At 43.3% G+C, this 19,768-nt stretch overlaps 1 protein-coding gene across 3 annotated transcripts in view; it reads right to left on the bottom strand.

Moving 5' to 3' along the window:
- The window catches only part of HTR4 (5-hydroxytryptamine receptor 4), a 360,697-nt gene that overhangs the window by 35,847 nt on the left and 305,082 nt on the right, over positions 1-19,768 (bottom strand). The window contains exon 6 of one of the 3 annotated variants that reach the window (XM_060240605.1): positions 19,650-19,725. The exons of the other annotated variants lie outside the window; for them this stretch is intronic. Coding sequence (XP_060096588.1) covers positions 19,665-19,725 — 61 coding nt within the window. The 3' untranslated portion in view covers positions 19,650-19,664. The remainder of the gene's footprint in view (positions 1-19,649; positions 19,726-19,768) is intronic. 3 annotated transcript variants of the gene reach the window in all.

The raw sequence follows: 19,768 nt of genomic DNA, 5'->3' as shown, positions 1-19,768 counted from the left end.
CCCTCCCCTGTCCAGCCATGCGGGGGCAGCATGGTGGCTCATAGCCTGCTCCCCTCCAAAACCAAGTCTGCACACACTCCCAGGCATTCCCTCAGAGAGGCCATTGACAGAGTGCAGGGGGGGGGGGGGTTGCCCAGGGAATGTGCAGCAGATGCCAAGCAGGAGAGACAACAGAGGGCACAGCTCAGACTTTATTTTTCCGGAACAGAGTGCAACAGTTTCCCTGGTGCATGCTGGGCAGTCTCACCCTGGGCGGGGCTCCATTCAGAGCGGCAGGCAGAAACAGCTGAGGGAGTGGAGGGGGGGTGGAGCGACATACGCGGAAGCCTCTGTTTTGGATTCCTACCTGCAGAACAGAGACAAAGATCAAGAGCACCTGTGGGGGTGGCAGCTGGAGGAGCATGCTGCATTTCAGCTGGCTGCTCTCTTAAAGGGACAGTCTCTGACCCCCCTCCCCACATCGGAGCAGCTGCCACACACACCCCGTATTCTTCCAGGGGTTGGGAACACAGCAGAGGGCAGACCAAGGGAAGGGAGCAGGCAGCAGCACAGAGGAGCGGGCCCAGCAAATGCCCCCTGCTGGAGCCCACTGCCTGGTTCAATTGCTGGAAATGCTTGCACATCAAGTGGTCAAGAGTGAGGTGAGGGTGAGGACAGTGGGGTGCACAGTGGAACTTACCCAGCCATGGGCGACAGTCCTCGCATGCAGAGCCTCCGGGAGCCCGGAACCTGTGGAGACCTGGAAATAAGAGCAGTTAGCCACAGGGGAGAGACCTCGCTCTCCCTCTCGCAAGTCAAAGACACTGTCAAAGCAACCGTGCAGTGAAAAACAAGTCACCAATGTGCCTGCCTGTCCCTCACTCTAAGTCCGTATGGCAGGGATTGGTGAGGCAATCACACCGCTCCCTAAGGGGTTTGCGAGCTTCCACAGTGGCAGAGGCGATCTTTGTTTTTGTTTTCAATGAGTGCCTATGGGACATGCTGCTGTTTTTGCAGACGTAACGTTACGCTTCAGGGAGCTGCCCAAGCCTGGCCGTGCCCCCAACTCCACCCCCTCCTGCGCCTGAGTGCCGCTCTCCACTGCACTTCTGCCAATGCTTGGGTGAAGGTGACAAACATTTTTAAAGTAGTTTCTTCCCAGCGCTGACCCTGACAATCCCTCACACATTCTGTATAACTTTTGGCAGTTATGATGAAATTACGGTCGTGTAATTTAATTTTTATTTGTTTTAACTGCAATTCTTGTGTTGTTGAGTTTAAATTGAATTGTTCTCAGTTATTGTGCTTTGATATTTTAGTGAATTTTAAACACTGCTTTATTTTTACATCAAAAACTCTATAAATAGGAGCAATCAATGAAGCAGGGGCATTTGACCTGGGTCTCTAAATTAAAGGTGCCTCAAATGTAGACATTTGTTTTTATGTGCATCTCGGATTGGTTTTTTTAAATTATTTTTATTACGGCTAGGTGTCTCTAAAGCTGAATGTGACCCAGGCCTCTTTGGATCATCATCATCATCATTTTATTTGTATCCCGCCCTCCCCGCCGAAGCAGGCTCAGGGCGGCTAACAACATTAAATCAATACATTAAATACAATGATATTCAAAAAAATAACTAATTTAACAATTTAATTAAAATTCTAAAAATTAATAAAATTGACATCCTGGTGCTATTAAAACAGATGGTAAATTTTCCTTAGCAGTCTCTCTCTTTAATCGGTGTAGGCCATCCTAAAAAGGATGGTCTTGCAGGCCCTGCGGAACTGTTCAAGGTCCCGCAGGGCCCGCATTTCTTCCGGAAGCTGGTTCCATAGGTGTGGGGCCACTACAGAGGAAAGCCCGGGTGTGGGTACTCTGTAGTTTTACCTCTTTCAGCCTGGGGATAGTCAGCAGGTTCTTCCCTGCTGACCTCAGTGCTCTCTGGGGTTCATATGGGGAAAGACGGTCCTTCAGGTAGGCAGGTCCTCGGCCATATAGGGCTTTAAAGGTAATAACCAGCACTTTGTAACGAATCCGGTATGTAACTGACAGCCAATGCAGTCCACGCAGCCCCGGCTGTATGTGCTCCCACTTTGGGAGCCCCAATAGCAGTCTAGCAGCCGCGTTCTGCACCAGCTGCAACTTCCGGGTTCGGCACAGAGGCAGCCCCATGTAGAGGGCATTACAGTAATCGAGTCTCGAGGTGACCGTTGCTAAGTCCTGTTTGGGCACCTCAAATAACAACAACAAAACAACAACCTTCCCCTCACTGCACATTTGGTTGTGCTCTGGATTGTTGTGATGTGGGAAGTACAGTACTACTATGAATTCTAGAACATAGATCCTTTACGGCTATTTCTCTTCTTGTCCATTTCATTCTGTGACCAGGTTGCTAACTTCCAACTATTTATTAGAAATTGTCAGCCTGAGAAAGTTGACAGATTGTCCATTGGATTCCAAAAGTCTATGCAATAAATTATTTTCATGAGAACACCTTCTGAGCATGTATCCTTTCTCTTGAGGTGGGGGGGATGATGGAAAGAGAATGTCTGCGTTCAAGTACAAGTGAACAGACTGCGCTAGATAAGCATGTTGATGAATCGCTTTGTCACAGCTGCATCTTAGAGCCAATAAGAGGCTTTTGCTTTGCTCACTTCTAGTCTCTGTTGTAAATCACTTTGCCTAATTAGTTCCAAGTAAGTACTTCAGGCAATCTCTTGATCTCAAGTCATTTCTTCGTTTAATTGTGGTAACACATTGTGCTATCCTTACATATGGTGCTTTGCACAATATTGAAATCCAGTCGCTATAGGGGTCAATTAATTATCAGTGTATACAAGGGGGACAAGGCTGAAGCTAATGTGCACACATACAACTGGCAGATGTATAATATTTATTCTTGTTTATTCTTCATTTTATTCTTTTTATTAATCAAGAATGTTTTCACAGACAATAAAGTCCTTATGTGTGTGTGTCCCTTTAAATGTGATGGCCAGAACTCCCTTTGGAGTTCAATTATGCTTGTCACAGCCTTGATCTTGGCTCCACCCCAATATCTCCTGACTATGGAAAGGGTGACACTACCAAAAGAATAAAAATTGCACCCAGGATCTAAGAAATTCCACAGATCTGGATTCATGAACATTATCTTATTATCCTCCTCCCCAAGGATTAGGGTTGCCAATCCCCAGGTGGGGGAAGGGGATCCCTCGGTTTGGAGACCCTCCCCCCGCTTCAGGGTCATCAGAAAGAGGGGGGAGGAGAGGGAAATGTCTGCTTGGAACTCTATTATTCCCTGTGGAGATTTGTTCCCATAGAAAATCATGAAGAATTGATCTGCGGGCATCTGGGGCTCTGGAGAGGCTGTTTTTTGGGGGTAGAGGCATCAAATTTTCAGTATAGCATCTAGTGCCTCTCCCCAAAATACCCCCCAAGTTTCAAAAAGATTGGACCAGGGGGTCCAATTCTATGAGCCCCAAAAGAAGGTGCCTCTATCCTTCATTATTTCCTATGGAAGGAAGGAATTGAAAAGCTGTGCTGTCCCTTTAAATGTGATGGCCAGAACTCCCTTTGGAGTTCAATTATGCTTGTCACAGCCTTGATCTTGGCTCCACCCCAATATCTCCTGGCTCCACCCCCAAAGTCCCCAGATATTTCTTGAATTGGACTTGGCAACCCTACCAAGGATCTAAGAATATTTCCTTCATATAACTGCCCCCCATTATCGAAGAGCCTCTATGTTAGCCCATTTTAATGCGTTACCTTAGGCTACATTGGTATGGGAGGTTTCATAAAATCAATATACTGATAGACTATGTGTTTGTTTCCTCCTGCATTCTCATCTCCAAGCCTTGTATTTGAAGCCTTTACTGAGTAACCAAGAAAATCAACCCGAAGAGTCAAAGATATTTGCTTTACTTTCCAATTGTTATGTAGTGACTATGGAAAGGTTGACCAGATTTTTGTATTAGTAAGTGCTAATGATTTCTGCTATTTTCTTGCCTGTTTGTGGTGTTGTGGTATGCTGTTAAAGGTTGTTGTTATTGTCTTATTAACTGTTTCATGCTGCTTCTTGGAGCACATGCTGCTAATAATGATGACATTTATTACTCTTCTTACTGCATAATTTTTGCCCATCTTCACTGATGTCATTATTATATTCCAATTGGTTTTATTGCTTGTAATCCGCCCTGGGCCCGCTTGGAAAAGGGCGGAATATAAATTTACCAAATAAATAAATAAATAACTGAATGAGTTAAAAGTCCTAACAAAGACAATTTGATCCAGTCTGCTATGAAGAAATGGTGGTATCTGACAAAATTCAGTATCACCACATGATTAAAGACGCAATCAGTCGACAAATTGTTCTAACGCTTCAAATTATCAGACTAACTCATCTCACCAGATTTCATTTCCATTCCTTGCCAACTGAACCTTTTATGAAAACAAAACTTTCTTTCTGACTTTAGTCACAGATTGCTGATGCATCTCTTCATTATAGGCAAGTTATGGTAAATCCATCTCAACAGTTAAAGCTGCTTATATCTGAAAGCCTCCTATATTTTCTTATAGAGTTATCACTGTAAAACTGCTGCTGGCTTGAATAATTTTCAAATCTGGAAGGAAGGGCCTGCCAATTACAGAACAAATTAAGCACTTTTAGCTGTGGATCAGGGGCTTCTTATATCTGCCCGGAGCTGCTGCAGCTGCTGTTGGATGGCATTATACCACAAGGCAATGCTCAGATATGTATAGCTATAAACAAGCTCAGCACTGCAGTGGCTGGTTTGATTGTTTGCAGGGCTTTTTTTGAACAGGAATGAGCAGGAGCGCAGTTCTGGCTGGCTTGGTGTCAGAGGGTGTGGCCTAGGGTTGCCAAGTCCAATTCAAGAAATATCTGGGGACTTTGGGGTGGAGCCAGGAGACATTAGGGGTGGAGCCAAGATCAAGGCTGTGACAAGCATAACTGAACTCCAAAGAGAGTTCCGGCCATCACATTTAAAGGGACAACACACCTTTTCAATTCCTTCCTTCCATAGGAAATAATGAAGGACAGGGGCACCTTCTTTTGGGGCTTATAGAATTGGACCCCCTGGTCCAATCTTTTTGAAACTTGGGGGGGGTATTTTGGGGAGAGGCACTAGATGCTATACTGAAAATTTGGTGCCTCTACCCCAAAAAACAGGCCCCCCAGAGCCCCAGATACCCGCGGATCAATTCTTCATAATTTTCTATGGGAATAAATCTCTCTAGGGAATAATAGAGTTCCCAGCAGACATTTCCATCCCCTCCCCCCACTTTCTGACGCCCATGAAGCAGGGGGAGGGCCTCCAAACCGAGGGATCCCCTGCCCTCACCTGGGGATTGGCAACCCTAGTGTGGCCTAATATGCAAATGAATTCCTACTGGGCTTTTTCTACAAAAAGCCCTGTTGTGTAACGATGGTGATGTCAGGGTGTGTGGCCTAATATGCAAATGAGTTCCTGCTGGACTTTTTCTTCCAAAAAAGCCCTGATTATTTGTATTTGGTGTTTGTGTGTGTGTGTGTGAGAGAGAGGAACTTGCAGTGTTGATTATTTTTGTTCAGAAAGAAAAGAAAATATTAATAGTAGGCAAAATCCTCACACTCCTTTATACATCCCAGAAGCAGACTTGAAATGGGCAAGTCAGAACTGACATGGAGGACTGGGGACAGTTTTGATTAGGGATGGGCATGGTCCAGAAAATGGTGGTCTGTAGAGGTTTGAGGTCAATGGAGTTTACAGTCCCCTAGACCATAAACCTCCATGTTTAATGGATCGGGTCACGGTCTGTTTGGTTTGTGATGCTGTGCGGTTTACAAAACCACTTAAAGGGATTGTGTTTCCTTTAAATGGCTTTTGCAAAGCCATGCAGCATGTAAGTGAAGTTCAAGTGGGTAGGTGCCACTCAGTCTTCACTCATATGTTGCGTAGTTTTACAAAAGCCATTTAAAGGGAATTGCAAGCCCCACCAACACAGGCCTTACAAACCTTCCAGGAGGGTCATAGGATGTCCATGCTGGCAGAGGCACGGACCAGGCCATGAACCACAAACTAGGCCCTGGTTCTTCAAAAAATTAGGTTTGTGGGCTAGTCCATGCCCATCCCTTGTTTCGATATCACCTCCTTTGTGATTTCCCATACCCATACTGCTAAATGTCAAACTATTGCAAAGAGTAAAACAAACGATATGTTCATTCCTATTATGAGAGAGCCAACAGCTAATCTGTAATGGGTGGTCACCAACTTTTGATTTGAGGTGAACAAAGCAAGAAAAAATCTGTCCAGAAACACAGCTACTTCCACACACACAAAAAAACCCTTTCACTTTTATTTCTGTAGATTAGAAATTGTAAATAATTATTATTCACAGAAAGCTTATTCCTTTCATTTCAGTATTGTTAAAATTGTGTCTAGGGCAAATTAGTATTTGTGGATCTGTTGAGGCTGGGTGATTGGGTGTCAACATGGCAGATGAGGTTTAATGTGGCCAAGTGCAAAGCAATGCACATTGGGGCCAAGAATCCCAGCTACAAATACAAATTGATGGGGTGTGAACTGGCAGAGACTGACCAAGAGAGAGATCTTGGGGTTGTGGTAGATAACTCTCTGAAAATGTCAAGACAGTGTGCGATTGCAATAAAAAAGGCCAACGCCATGCTGGGAATTATTAGGAAGGGAATTGAAAACAAATCAGCCAGTATCATAATGCCCCTGTATAAATCGATGGTGCGGTCTCATTTGGAATACTGTGTGCAATTCTGGTCACCGCATCTCAAAAAGGATATTAAAGCATTGGAAAAAGTCCAGAAAAGGGCAACTAGAATGATTAAAGGGTTGGAACACTTTCCCTATGAAGAAAGGTTAAAACGCTTGGGGCTCCTTAGCTTGGAGAAACGTCGACTGTGGGGTGACATGATAGAGGTTTACAAAATAATGCATGGAGTAGAGAAAGCAGAGAAAGAAGTACTTTTATCCCTTTCTCACAATGCAAGAACTCGTGGGCATTTGATGAAATTGCTGAGCAGTCAGGTTAAAACAGATAAAAGGAAGTACTTCTTCACCCAAAGGGTGATTAACATGTGGAATTCACTGCCACAGGAGGTGGTGGTGGCTACAAGCATAGCCAGCTTCAAGGGGGGTTAGATAAAAATATGGAGCAGAGGTCCATCAGTGGCTATTAGCCACAGTGTGTGTATTTATATGTGTGTGTGTGTTGGACTGGATGGGCCATTGGCCTGATCCAACATGGCTTCTCTTATGTTCTTATGTATGCTGCAAGGGATGAATTAATAACCAAGGCTTTTGAAGCCCCAAACACCCAGACATACAGAGGATGCCTCCTATTGCATCTGTGCATCATTGTTTTGGTATTGCATCCTCTTTCTCGGGATGGTAGTTCTGTTGTATCACTCCTTAATGCGAACTGTTCTGCTTCAACTTCTAACAGGATATCTGAAGATATGTTTGATCCTTTAACTTTTGTTCTATTTGCACAATATACGGATCTCTTTCTAAGCCGTATAAATTATATCCTAGATCTTTGCTCATCTTTAAGACTTTAGTCTTGAAATGCCACACAAGAAATTTAATTTGGGCAACCAGATTTTTATGCCCAGATGTGCTCTCAGTGAAAATATTAAGGAAATCTCTAAGGTGCAGTCAAGATCCTTAGCTTTTCACAATATCTGCTAAAGCTACTCTTTGCCATCATGCCTTCAGTCTCCATAATTCAGCATGTTTGCTTTATAATTCTCCATAGAAATACAGAAACATAACGCTGGAAGGAACATCAAGAGACATCTAGTCCAACCCCATGTACAATGCAGGAAATTCACAACTCCCCCCCCCCCCACTCCCCCAGTGATCCCTGCTCTATTCCAGAGGAAGGCAAAAACTCGCCAGGATACCTGGGCCTTATCTGGCCTGGATAAAAATTCCTTCCTGACACAAAGTGCAATCAGCATTACCCCGGGCATGTCAGAAGGGCTCACAAGAACCAAGTACTGATTCATCCCTTCCTGACCTCCCTCATGAACTACCAAAGTTCACACAAGATGGCTATTTAGCCTCTGCTTAAAAACTTCCAAAGAAGAATAGCCTACCACCTCCTAAGAGAACCTGTTCCACTGAGGGATCGTTCTAACTGTCAGGAAGTTCTTCCTAATGTTTAGCCAAAACTGGTTCCGGTCTGGCCTTCTAGGGCAACAAAAAACAACTCTGCACCATCCTCTATATGACAGCTCTTGAAGATGACTATCATATTACCTCGATTATGTCCTCTCCAGGCTAAACATACCTAGCTCCTTAAATCTCTCCTTATAGGACCTGGTCTCCAGATACCTCACCATCTTGTCAACATATTTCTTAAACTGTGGTGCTCAGACTGAACACAATACTACAAATGAGGTCTAACCAGAGCAGAGCAAAGTGATACCATCGCTTTGTGAGATCTGGACACTGTACTTCTGTTGATGCAGTCCAAAATCACACTTGCCTTTTTAGTTACTGCATTACATTGCTGATTCATGTTCACTGTATGGTTTATTAAGACTCCTAGATTCTTTTTGCATGTACCACTAAGACAAGTCTCTGTCATCCCATAAGTACACTTTTGGTATTTTCCACCTAAATTCAGAACTGTATGTTTATCTCTGTTGAATTCATTTGTTAGTTTTAGTTAAGTTCTCCAGCCTGTCAAGATCATCCTGTATCTCGGGGTGGGGAACCTGTTTTTCTGCCAAGGACCATTTGGATATTTATAACATCATTTACGGGCCATACAAAATCATCAACTTAAAAAACAGTGCTCTGCCGAGGGAGAACGATTCAGACTGGCAAAATTAATGCAAATAATTGTTTTTCTATTTGAAGTCATGTAGGGGGAGCCTAATTTGACAAACACACACACCCTGGCCTGCCACCCTAGGCAAATGCCTAGATCCAGGGCTTTTTAATATATATAGAAAAAGCCCAACATGAACTCATTAGCATATTAGACCAACCCCCTAAAATTAGCATAATAGGTCACACACTCATTAGCATATTAGGCCACACCATCTGGGATAATCAAGCGCAAATTGAACTGGTGGTAGCTGGTTCCCACTTCTGCCACCTGTCCCTCCCTCCTTTTATGCAGAAACTCCAGCTGCTCCCAGCAGACCTTTAAAGGCATCCACATACCCCAGCAGCAGTGACTCTTCCAGGCCCCACAGTGATCCTGGCCAGCCAACCAGGCCCCAGGGAGGCTGCCACATGGCTCAGCTCAGCCCAGCAATCCCCGAGGGCCAGACCAAGTGATCTTGAGAGCTGTAAATGGCCCTTGGGCCAGACATTCCCCACCCCTGCTGTATCCCGATTCTGTCTTCTACTGTATTTGCTACCCTTTCCAATTCAGTATCATCTGAAAATTCAGTAAGCATCTCTAACGTTCCCTCTTATATCGCTGCAGTCTCCTGTCATTCTACCTTCCTGCCTTTGCAACATAAATCCTGAATGCTTCTCATCCATTAGTGCAAATCTAAAAGGAAATATTGTCAAGTTGCATTGAAAAGCAGTTTTGGTTCAGATCTATTAATAAAATAGCTTTCTAGCACCTGCAGGCATGCACAGATACAACAGAGTGAAATATACTTTACCAAAGAAGGTACAGTGTTTGTTAATGAACACAACATTTGAGTCATTGGTTTGGCATTAGCTTTTTTTCTCCTTGAATTGCTGCTGTTCCTTGTATGGCTCAAAGTGATCAACCCACTGAAATATCCTTGGAGTTTTTGGAGCGAAAGAGAACATCCTTGGAGTATTTCCTCCAAAGCTGATTGCAGCATACGGTCCCACTTCAGAATTCCACAAGAAAGCAATCCAGTTGGCCGAAAGCCCTTACACAACTAAAGCTGTTTTACCGATACATATGGCAGAACCATTCAAAGAGCTATGACAATATACTGTTTATAGCTCTGAAAATGGCGCTGCCATCTGCACCATGATTCACCAAGAAGGCAGAGTTCTGCAGATGGACAGTCCTTTTTACCTTCCACTCTGGCATGCTAAAATCGTAACTATTGTTATACCATAAGACCCCGGATATAGCTTGGATTGGAGAAATCTGTGAGCTTCAATATTCTGAGAACTCTGATCTTTCAAATTTCTGCTTTGAGTAACTGAAGAAATTTCCATTTTGGTTGTCCCCTAGTAAAATCTCAGAGTTGATAATTTACTATACACTGGCACTGAAGATACAGAATATCAGGTCATTCCTTATCACTATGATGCTGCTTCATGAATGTACAGCAAATGACTTTTCTTTTTCAGGTACACTCTGACCGGGTTTGATTCCCCACTCCTCCACTTGCACCTGCGAGCATGGCCTTGGGTCAGCCATAGCTCTGGCAGAGGTTGTCCTTGAAAGGGCAGCTGCTGTGAGAGCCCTCTCCAGCCCCACAGGGTGTCTGTTGTGGGGGAGGAAGGTAAAGGAGATTGTGAGCCACTCTGAGACTCTTCGGAGTGGAGGGCGGGATATAAATCCAATATCTTCATCTACCTCACAGGGTGTCTGTTGTGGGGGAGGAAGGGAAAGGAGATTGTGAGCCGCTCTGAGACTCTTCGGAGTGGAGGGCAGGATATAAATCCAATATCTTCATCTACCTCACAGGGTGTCTGTTGTGGGGGAGGAAGGTAAAGGAGATTGTGAGCCGCTCTGAGACTCTTCGGAGTGGAGGGCAGGATATAAACCCAATATCTTCATCTACCTCACAGGATGTCTGTTGTGGGGGAGGAAGGGAAAGGAGATTGTGAGCCACTCTGAGACTCTTCGGAGTGGAGGGCAGGATATAAATCCAATATCTTCTTCTTCTTCTAATAGAAGAAGGCCATATTCGCTTGTCTGCTGTCCTGCAGGTTCTTTATTATTTTTTTGCAGCTTCGGTGCGCTGTCGAAATATTTCTTGTCCACAAGAATGATCAGCAAGCATTGCATATTTGATCCTAACACATAAAATGTTCCTATGATGGCCACTGTACCTATTTAACAAGTCTTGTCGTTTGCCGTGATACTACTTGTTACAGGGATATAGAGCTGGATCATACATTTTCCAATGAAGCCGACGTCACCGCTACTGACAGGTCTCGGAACACATGAAAATTGTAGCAAAAGTGCTTTCAGAGTCAAGGAGGTGACATTCTATAATATTTCCCCCCCTAAAATAATTGAATGGTGTGCACCCATCATGTTTAATTCTGAGCTTCAGAATGACATCATGAAGTACACAAGATTTTCTAAAGCTATCTCCAGCTGCCCTCCAATGAACCCCAACAACCCAAAATCCAGTTTATAAGCTAGATAATGGTGGCTAGTATAGCAAGTAGTGCTGGCAGATGGCCTTTTAAAGTACAATCCTATGCAGAGTTCTAATGTAAGCCAAGTAAAATCAGTTGGCTCTAGGGTTGCCAATCCCCAGGTGGGGGCAGGGGATCCCCCAGTTTGGAGCCCCCCCCCCCGCTTCAGGGTCATCAGAAAGCGGGGGGAGGGGAGGGAAATGTCTGTTGGGAACTCTATTATTCCCTATGGAGATTTATTCCCATAGAAAATCATGGAGAATTGATCCGCGGGTATCTGGGGCTCTGGGGGGGGCTGTTTTTTGGGATAGAGGCACCAAATTTTCAGTATAGCATCTAGTGCCTCTCCCCAAAATACCCCCCAAGTTTCAAAAACATTGGACCAGGGGGCCCAATTCTATGAGCCTCAAAAGAAGGTGTCCCTAGCCTTCATTATTTCCTATGGAAGGAAGGAATTGAAAAGGTGTGCCGTCCCTTTAAATGTGATGGAACTCTCTTTGGAGTTCAATTATGCTTGCCACAGCCTTGATCTTGGCTCCACCCCCAAAGTCCCCAGATATTTCTTGAATTGGACTTGGCAACCCTAGTTGGCTCTGACATATTATAATAAAAGTGCACTATTAATCAGCCAGAGGGTGGGAAGGAAGAGAGTTTATCTCTCCCCCTCCTTCTTTCACACTTCTCCAGTGCCTCCTGTGCTGTTCTGGCAGCACTTGAGGCATGCGAAGTGTTCCCTTGGAAATATGTTCTCCAGGGAACCTAACCTCAAGGTGCCAAGAACCAGGGATAATATGTTGCCCAAGGTGCACTCAGCGCAATACATTGATTGCTATGATTATAACCCAATATAGTCCACACCCTGTATGGGACCTGTCGATGGAGATCAGATCTTTCTTTGGAAGACTCTGGCAGTAGCTCAGCTTCAGAACTTGTGACCGGAACAGATGGCAGAAAAGAAGCAATGTCAGAAGTCAGGAGACAAACTCCAAAAACCTCTGGTCAGGAATACTAGTAATCACAGAGATCACAAGTACCAAGTGGGAAACAGGATAATTGGCAGCAAAGTCAGTTTGACATTTCACAGAGGCAGGAAAACATCAATAGCCCACTCCTTTGCTAGCCCATTGAGCTCCTCATACTTTTTGGCTCCCCTTTTGTATCTCACTTGCAAATGCAATTCCAAACAGAGTAATTACCTTGCCAGGAAAGGGCCATTTGCTCACCCATTGTAGTGTTTCATCAAGCCATTAAGCTAAAACACCAGCCCCCAAGCCGTTATCTCATACATATCCAGGTATTACTTCTCCTATATGTTAGAGCCCAGTTAGCCTGCATCGTTCACAGCCTACAGCTGAACCCACCAATATTACACCGTGGTCCAATAGGCACACAACATTTAGTTTCATACCCAGTCTGATCAATGAGGGTTTATCTGGGCTTTACCATTGAAGCCCAAGTAGACTCAGGAACATAAGAAGGCATGCCATGCCACTCAAATTTTTAAGATTATCTTATCCAACCATCTTCACCACTGCAATTCTGGATCTTTGCATCTTTAAGACAGAGGATGACTTATTCTTCTCAGTTTTGCTTCCCTTTCATACTGGAACCTATTTTTGCTTTTTAATCCCAAGAACCCTTCTCTTAGATTCTTCTTCCCTGATTAGAACTGATCTGTTCTACAACCAACCAGCCTTTCCTCACAGCCTCCTGGTCAGGGAATCTTTCCCTTCTTACTAAAGCTCCATGACATTCCCCTCACCTTTTGGTCCCATTTCAGGCAACCCATAACTGACCACCATTCTCTGAGCTCAATTGCTCTGGACTAGCCAAGTGGAGGTAAAACAGTTTTAAAGTAAAATTAATTGAGTATTCTAAAGATAATACATACTTGGATTGGTTGGGTTTTATTAGTCTTGTGTCATTGTTCATTGCCTTGATTTTACCTCTGATCTCTTAACTTTCCAAGCTATACATTCTTAGGGTAATAAAGTTACTTGATGTTTGAGTGCTTTGTCTCCCTTCCGTCTTTGCTTGTCTAAAAGATTTACTCTGTATGTACGGCAGTTGTGTAGACACTAGAGTAGACAATTCCATGCGGTTTTTTCCCAACATTTTGTGCTCTGCCTGTAAATTCATAAGGGAATTCTTTGGCATGACAGGCTTGGCTTGGCGCGAGGACTGATGTGGATGCAGCATACCGGATGCTATAGAAATACGGAGAAGGTAGGCCAGGCTAAAACACTATGGATGCATTAGCTTCATGTCAGGGATGGGGATCTGAATTGATCCCAGAAGATTGTTATGAGATTCTAAAATAAATAAATAACCAATACACTACGCCAGCTCTCTTTATGTTACATATCAACGACGACTCGCCAGGTGACTCATGATATCATTGCAAAAGGTATAAACAAAGTGTCAAGGATGTAATTAGGATGTAATTATGAATATGAAACATTCCTGAACATCGATAGATAGATAGACAGACAGACAGACAGACAGACAGACAGACAGGTAGATAGATAGATAGATAGATAGATAGATAGATAGATAGATAGATAGATAGATAGATAGATAGATAGATAGATAGACAGACAGACAGACAGACAGACAGACAGACAGACAGACAGACAGACAGACAGACAGACAGACAGACAGACAGACAGACAGACAGACAGACAGGCAGGCAGGCAGGCAGGCAGGCAGGCAGGCAGGCAGGCAGATGATAGATAGATAGATAGATAGATAGATAGATAGATAGATAGATAGATAGATAGATAGATAGATAGATAGATAGATAATCTGGACTACCAAAGCAATTTTTACACCAATGCAGATCTGAAAGATTGAAATGGAATGAGCCGTCCCTTTTCTCCCAGTTAGTGAAGCTGCGAAGCTTCTGCTTAGGACCACCCCCCCCCCCCCCATTACATCTGCCACAAGTTGGGTTGGGGTTCCCCAATTCATTTTACAGACTGATGTGGCATCAGGGAACTAATACTCCCAGGTGCTCCAGGGCCTGATTCAGCGGGCCGAGAGAAATAGTGCCCTATTTACACTGCTGCAGGGAGTGCATGTTGAACATCACACCAGGGCATATAGGGCTTCCTCAGGCCTTTTAAGCTTGAGAAAATAGCACAGAAGAGGCTGAACCTTCTTCTCCCCCTGCTGGTCCTTCTGAGCCAAATTATGTCCCAGACTGCTTGAGAAAATTAGTTCCCTTATAATACATCTCTCTATAAAATTGGTCAGGGAACTGCAACTCAATTCATAACAGATACAGTATGACCCTTTTCCAACCACAGTGCAGTCCTATGCTGCTAATGTAGTCTAAATCATTAAGTAAAACTGCATGAAGTTGCATTGCTTGTTCGTGGCTGTGGTCAGATGACAGGCTTGGCACATTTTGGCTGTACCTCTTATTTGATCTTCATTTTTTTGTGCTGGAACATTTTGTTTAAACATCCACACATTACCCGCTGTTCCGTGTGCCCACCCTGTGGTTGACCATTCAGATTATTGCTATGTGGTAACTATGGAGTGGGCTGTCAGGTAGGATAATTTTGTTTGTTCTTCATGCCTGCACATTAATGCTTATCCAAAGCACTGGCTCCTCTTTACATCTCCACAATCCCTCCATCAAATACTGTGATCATTGGTTCCTAAAAAGCTGTATTTCTCCACCAGAAATCACTCCATTTACCTCCTGATCTTACTCCCTTTTCCACTCATTTTTCAGAGAAATTTTCCCTTTTTCTCTCCCCAAAGAGCTTTTCCATCAGAGCACTATTATGAAGTGGCTTGGAGTAAACTTCTGGGGGCAGAATCCTGGCCGCAGATGTGGGAGCCTAAATAGGCACTGTTTCCAGCACTGTCTCACCCCAAAAAACAGCAGAAAGGGTCATTTTTCTTGAATTCGTCACTCTAAAACCCTCTGTGGGCTCCCAATCACAACAACATATTGTGGCGAAGAAGCACACAAGCAGTAATTCAAAACCCTTGCACAAAGATCCAATGTTGGGGGGGAGGGGGGGAGGGGGTGAGGCTAGTTTAGCAAAAGAAGAGTTCAGACATCTGGAAATGCGGGGTGAAACCACTGCTATCCATAAACCCCATACTTTTCCCCAGTGTTGGAAAACTCACAATCAAGAAGGGATGAGATTGGGGTGGGGGGATGATGACTGAGAGGGATAAGATGATACTGTATGATCTTTGAGTGATTTTTAAATCCATTGACATGGATTTAACGACATCAGAGCAAACAGTTCATCTGACCACACAACAGAGAAGTTTCCTAGTAGCCAGCTTAGGAAATTGCTTCTTGTAGGTTAAGGGCTACGCAGTTCTATCTGTTGGTCAGAGAGCAAGCTATCTATCAACATAATGCATATGCTGACAAATGATATAACTGGGCAGTATTAGGAATAGCCCAGCCACATTGTTACCAGGAATAAAGGCGGGCAAGATCAGCAATGACAGAAATTGAAAGATGCACTGAAAGTAAAGAACGACAGGAGTTCAACAAGTATTTTTGTTGCAAAATAAGGCTGATAATGATTTTATTCAGTATAGCAGCAAAATAATACAGAGCATCTACTTCTTTGTTACAAATAATGTTTGGATCAAGCGAATTGTGGGTGCTTACTTTTTGAAATGCAAACAACTACATTTTCCATTTACTGAGCAATTTAGACTTTGTTAAGAATTACCTTATCTGGAATGAAACTGAGTGGGTATGTGAACATGGATTTTTTAAAAAATGAAATTTTTAAAATTGTTTAATGGTGTGGGTTTTTTTGGTTGTGTTGGGATTTTGGGGTTATGAATACACATTGAAACAATAGTTATATTTCCTATATTTTTTATACTGAAGTTGTTCAAAAATGCTAAATGGAGAAATTATCTTCAAAGAATAAAATCTCTCTTGTCTCTTTAAATTTCCTTAAAAACAGCTGTAACCACTCACCATGCACTGTTGTCTTCTGAATTCATAAAGGAAAACTTATTTACTTTTTTTTAAAAAATCTCAATATGGTGAGCCTGTCTTTTGTTTTAAAAAAGAACAAAATGAAGACAGTGGTCATGTCTTTTGCAGAATATGATTGATCTTATGAGTAATGAGGTGGGCTTGATCAACCTTAGTCATGACAAGCCATACCTGAGTGACTTTTGAAAAATACTGTATATTTTATGGGCTACAGCTCCTCTCTTCCCCATGCTACCATTCCAGCCTGTCACAGCGAATTATTTTATCACAACAGGTACCCCACTACTGCTAATTCATTTCTGATGAGTCACTCTATTCTAAAATTGCCTTAGAAACCTGGATGATATATTTCTACCCTGGGGCCAATTCAAAGCTTTAACTTTGAAGGCTCTGACATATGTGGCCTCACCTTTTCACTGGTAAATAGGTTGAACATGTTCTTACCATCCACAGATATGATCTATTCTAAAGGGAAAACTACAAGTTCAGTATAGGCTTCCCAACCCACCCGCTTTGGCGGAGACTTCTGGGTTCTCAGCTTCATCCCCCGGTCTCCAGAAATCAGGAAGCAGGGGGGTGGGGAGGGGGGGGGAGAACATACCTGTAGGGTTCATGTTGGTGTAGCAGTTTGTAAAATGTCTGTCCTGAGCAGTTTGTAAAATGTCTGCCCCTTTAAGGCTGGGCAGGAAGGAGGAAACAGGAAGGGCTTCAGAGAACGGCCCCTCCCTTTCTTTGCTTTAGTTTTCACAGCAGGCAGAGGGAAGAAGACCAAGTAAGTATTTGTGTGTGAGAGAAAGGGAGGGGGCAGGGAGGGGGGATTCCCTGGTATGGAGGCCCTCCCCTTTAGAAAGCGTGGGGGGGAGGGAAATGTCTACTAGGCACTCTATTATTCCCTATGGAGAACAATTCCCATAGGGAATAATAGGGAATTGATCCGTGGGTATTGGGGGCTCCAGGGGGGCTATTTTTTGAGGTAGAGGCACCAAATTTTTAGTATAGCATTTAGTGCCTCTCCCCAAAATACCCCCAAGTTTCAAAACGATTGGACCAGAGGGTCCAATTCTATGAGCCCCAAAAGATGGTGCCCCTATCCTTAATTATTTCCTATGGAAGAAAGGCATTTAAAAAGGTGAGCTGTCCCTTTAAAAGTGATGGCCAGAACTCCCTTGGAGTTCAATTATGCTTGTCACATCCTTGTTCCTGGCTCCACCCCCAAAGTCTCCTGGCTCCGCCCCCAAAGTCCCCAGATTTTTCTTTAATTGGACTTGGCAACCCTAGTTCAGTATACTGATCCTGGTGAGTTTATGGCAGCCACAAGAACAAAGCATCAAAAGCTAGGGGGAAAATGCCTACTGAAGTCAGTGCTAAATGCATTTAATGGCTACTCTTTTTCATTTGGTGTTACTACTGAATGTCTCAAAAATGAAGAGATCTCAGTTCATTTTTTTTTGGCAGCTATATCCAGTTCTCTGTGATTACTTGAAAACACACACAAAAAATCAAAATCCTGGTAAAAACATATTCAGATAACCATGCCACAGGTAATCAAAAGAAAAATCAGGGGAATGTGATAAAGCCCATCAGATATTTTACAAAATTAATACTGATAAGCATGAAACTGCGCACCTGCCTACCCACAGTGTATGGATCTTTTTCTATGATATTTTATGGATTTTGCATCTCACCATATTTTTTCATAATTATGAAAAATAATTATTCCACCATAATGTTTCCTTTTTTTTTTAAACTAACTACTTTCCATCATCCTCTCTCGGGAGGCATTGTGTAATTTCTTTTTAATGAAGGATTTCAGTTTCTTCTCAAAAATTAGCACTATAATACAGACCTCAACAAACAGCTGGGTTCCTCTGAGCTTCAACCTTAGGACCTTATTTCCATTATATACACCATGAACATCTCCTGGACAATTTACCAACGTAGGAGTAACATTCACATCCAAAACATTCACATCCAAAAAATCGGCTGCCTACTGAGATGCTAAACAGCCAAGAGTTCAGAGTCAGGGATTGTCTGGATTTCTCTGTAACCTCAAGCTATACACTTGACCCTTTTCCTAAAAACAAGATTGAGAAAATGTGTGGGAACCCATTAGAGGGTAACGGGGAACACACTTTACTTAGTTCACAGGGAACAGCTTTGAAGGCTTGGTCTAGGACAAATTTTTAACAATGAAGACAAACTTGCTGTACTTCAGTAATCTCCTTGTTTCCAAAATCATGCTTAATATCCTTTATATATGGAGTACTTAACATTTTCTTAACCAAAGTTGGGATGCTCATGACTTCATTAAGTGGATGTTCAAGGTGGGGGGTGGGGATTAACATATTCTGATTCATGTACTTCTAGTGATCACAGCAGAGAACATCTTTTTTTCCTTAATTAAAGGGAGATGATAGTTCTTTTGAGAACATAAAAGTGACAGCAACACTCCTGAGTTTACCTCTGAGTTCCCTGCTCATTTTAATTGGGACGGTGGCTCAGTGGTAGAGCATCCGCTTGGTAAGCAGAAGGTCCCAGGTTCAATCCCCGGCATCTCCAACTAAAAAGGGTCCAGGCAAGTAGGCGTGAAAAACCTCAGCTTGAGATCCTGGAGAGCCACTGCCAGTCTGAGTAGACAATATTGACTTTGATGGACCAAGGGTCTGATTCAGTAGAAGGCAGCTTCATATGTTCATAATTGTTCCTCAGCAGCTATGGAACTTTCTCCTTCCCCTCCCACTTCACATGCACTGCTGATACGGAAGACTAACAGGTAGGGTTTGATTTATGCTCAACTAGAATTAAACCATGTTTTTAGAATACTAGTTTGTGGGGGAAAGCGAAACTTGAATTTCCTAGCACCCAACTTGCAGTTGGATTGAAGACTTCATAAATCAGTATATCTTCAAACTGAACTCTCTGCGAAAGGGGAAAAACCAGAAGGGGAGAACACGTGGAAATTGCAGAATAAACGAGGCTTGTTCTTGTTTTCGGTTCATGACACCTAAACGCATGAAAGTTCTTTGAAATCTTATTTTAAGACATCCACAAAACATTGAGTAGAGCAGCAATCAAACCCAGCTAAGTTCAAAAAGGGCAAACTGCTCTCTCGTGCTATCAGGAAACGACACGCTTAATTTTCTGTTGTCACTTCCTCACACTGCTTGTTTGGCAGTCCCTCGCACACTTTGCCAAAGTGGAGTCACAGAACAACAGGAACGTCAAGGAAGTCAATTAAAATGACTAAACAGAGACACATATTCACCTGCATACGCCCACACACACACAAACGGGTAACACTACGGTAATAAAATAAAAGACTTACAGAATATGTTCAGGGTTAGACAGGAACTGGTCTATTGCAGAACAGCCAGAGAAACTTGGAGATAGTGGAACAGCCACTTTTAGTGCGGGGAGGGAAAGACAAGACATAGCGAAGGGGAC

This window comes from Heteronotia binoei, chromosome 5 (genome assembly GCF_032191835.1).
Source record: "Heteronotia binoei isolate CCM8104 ecotype False Entrance Well chromosome 5, APGP_CSIRO_Hbin_v1, whole genome shotgun sequence".
In the NCBI taxonomy this organism is placed as follows: Eukaryota; Metazoa; Chordata; class Lepidosauria; order Squamata; family Gekkonidae; genus Heteronotia; species Heteronotia binoei.
This window is presented reverse-complemented; position numbering and strand designations above follow the sequence as displayed.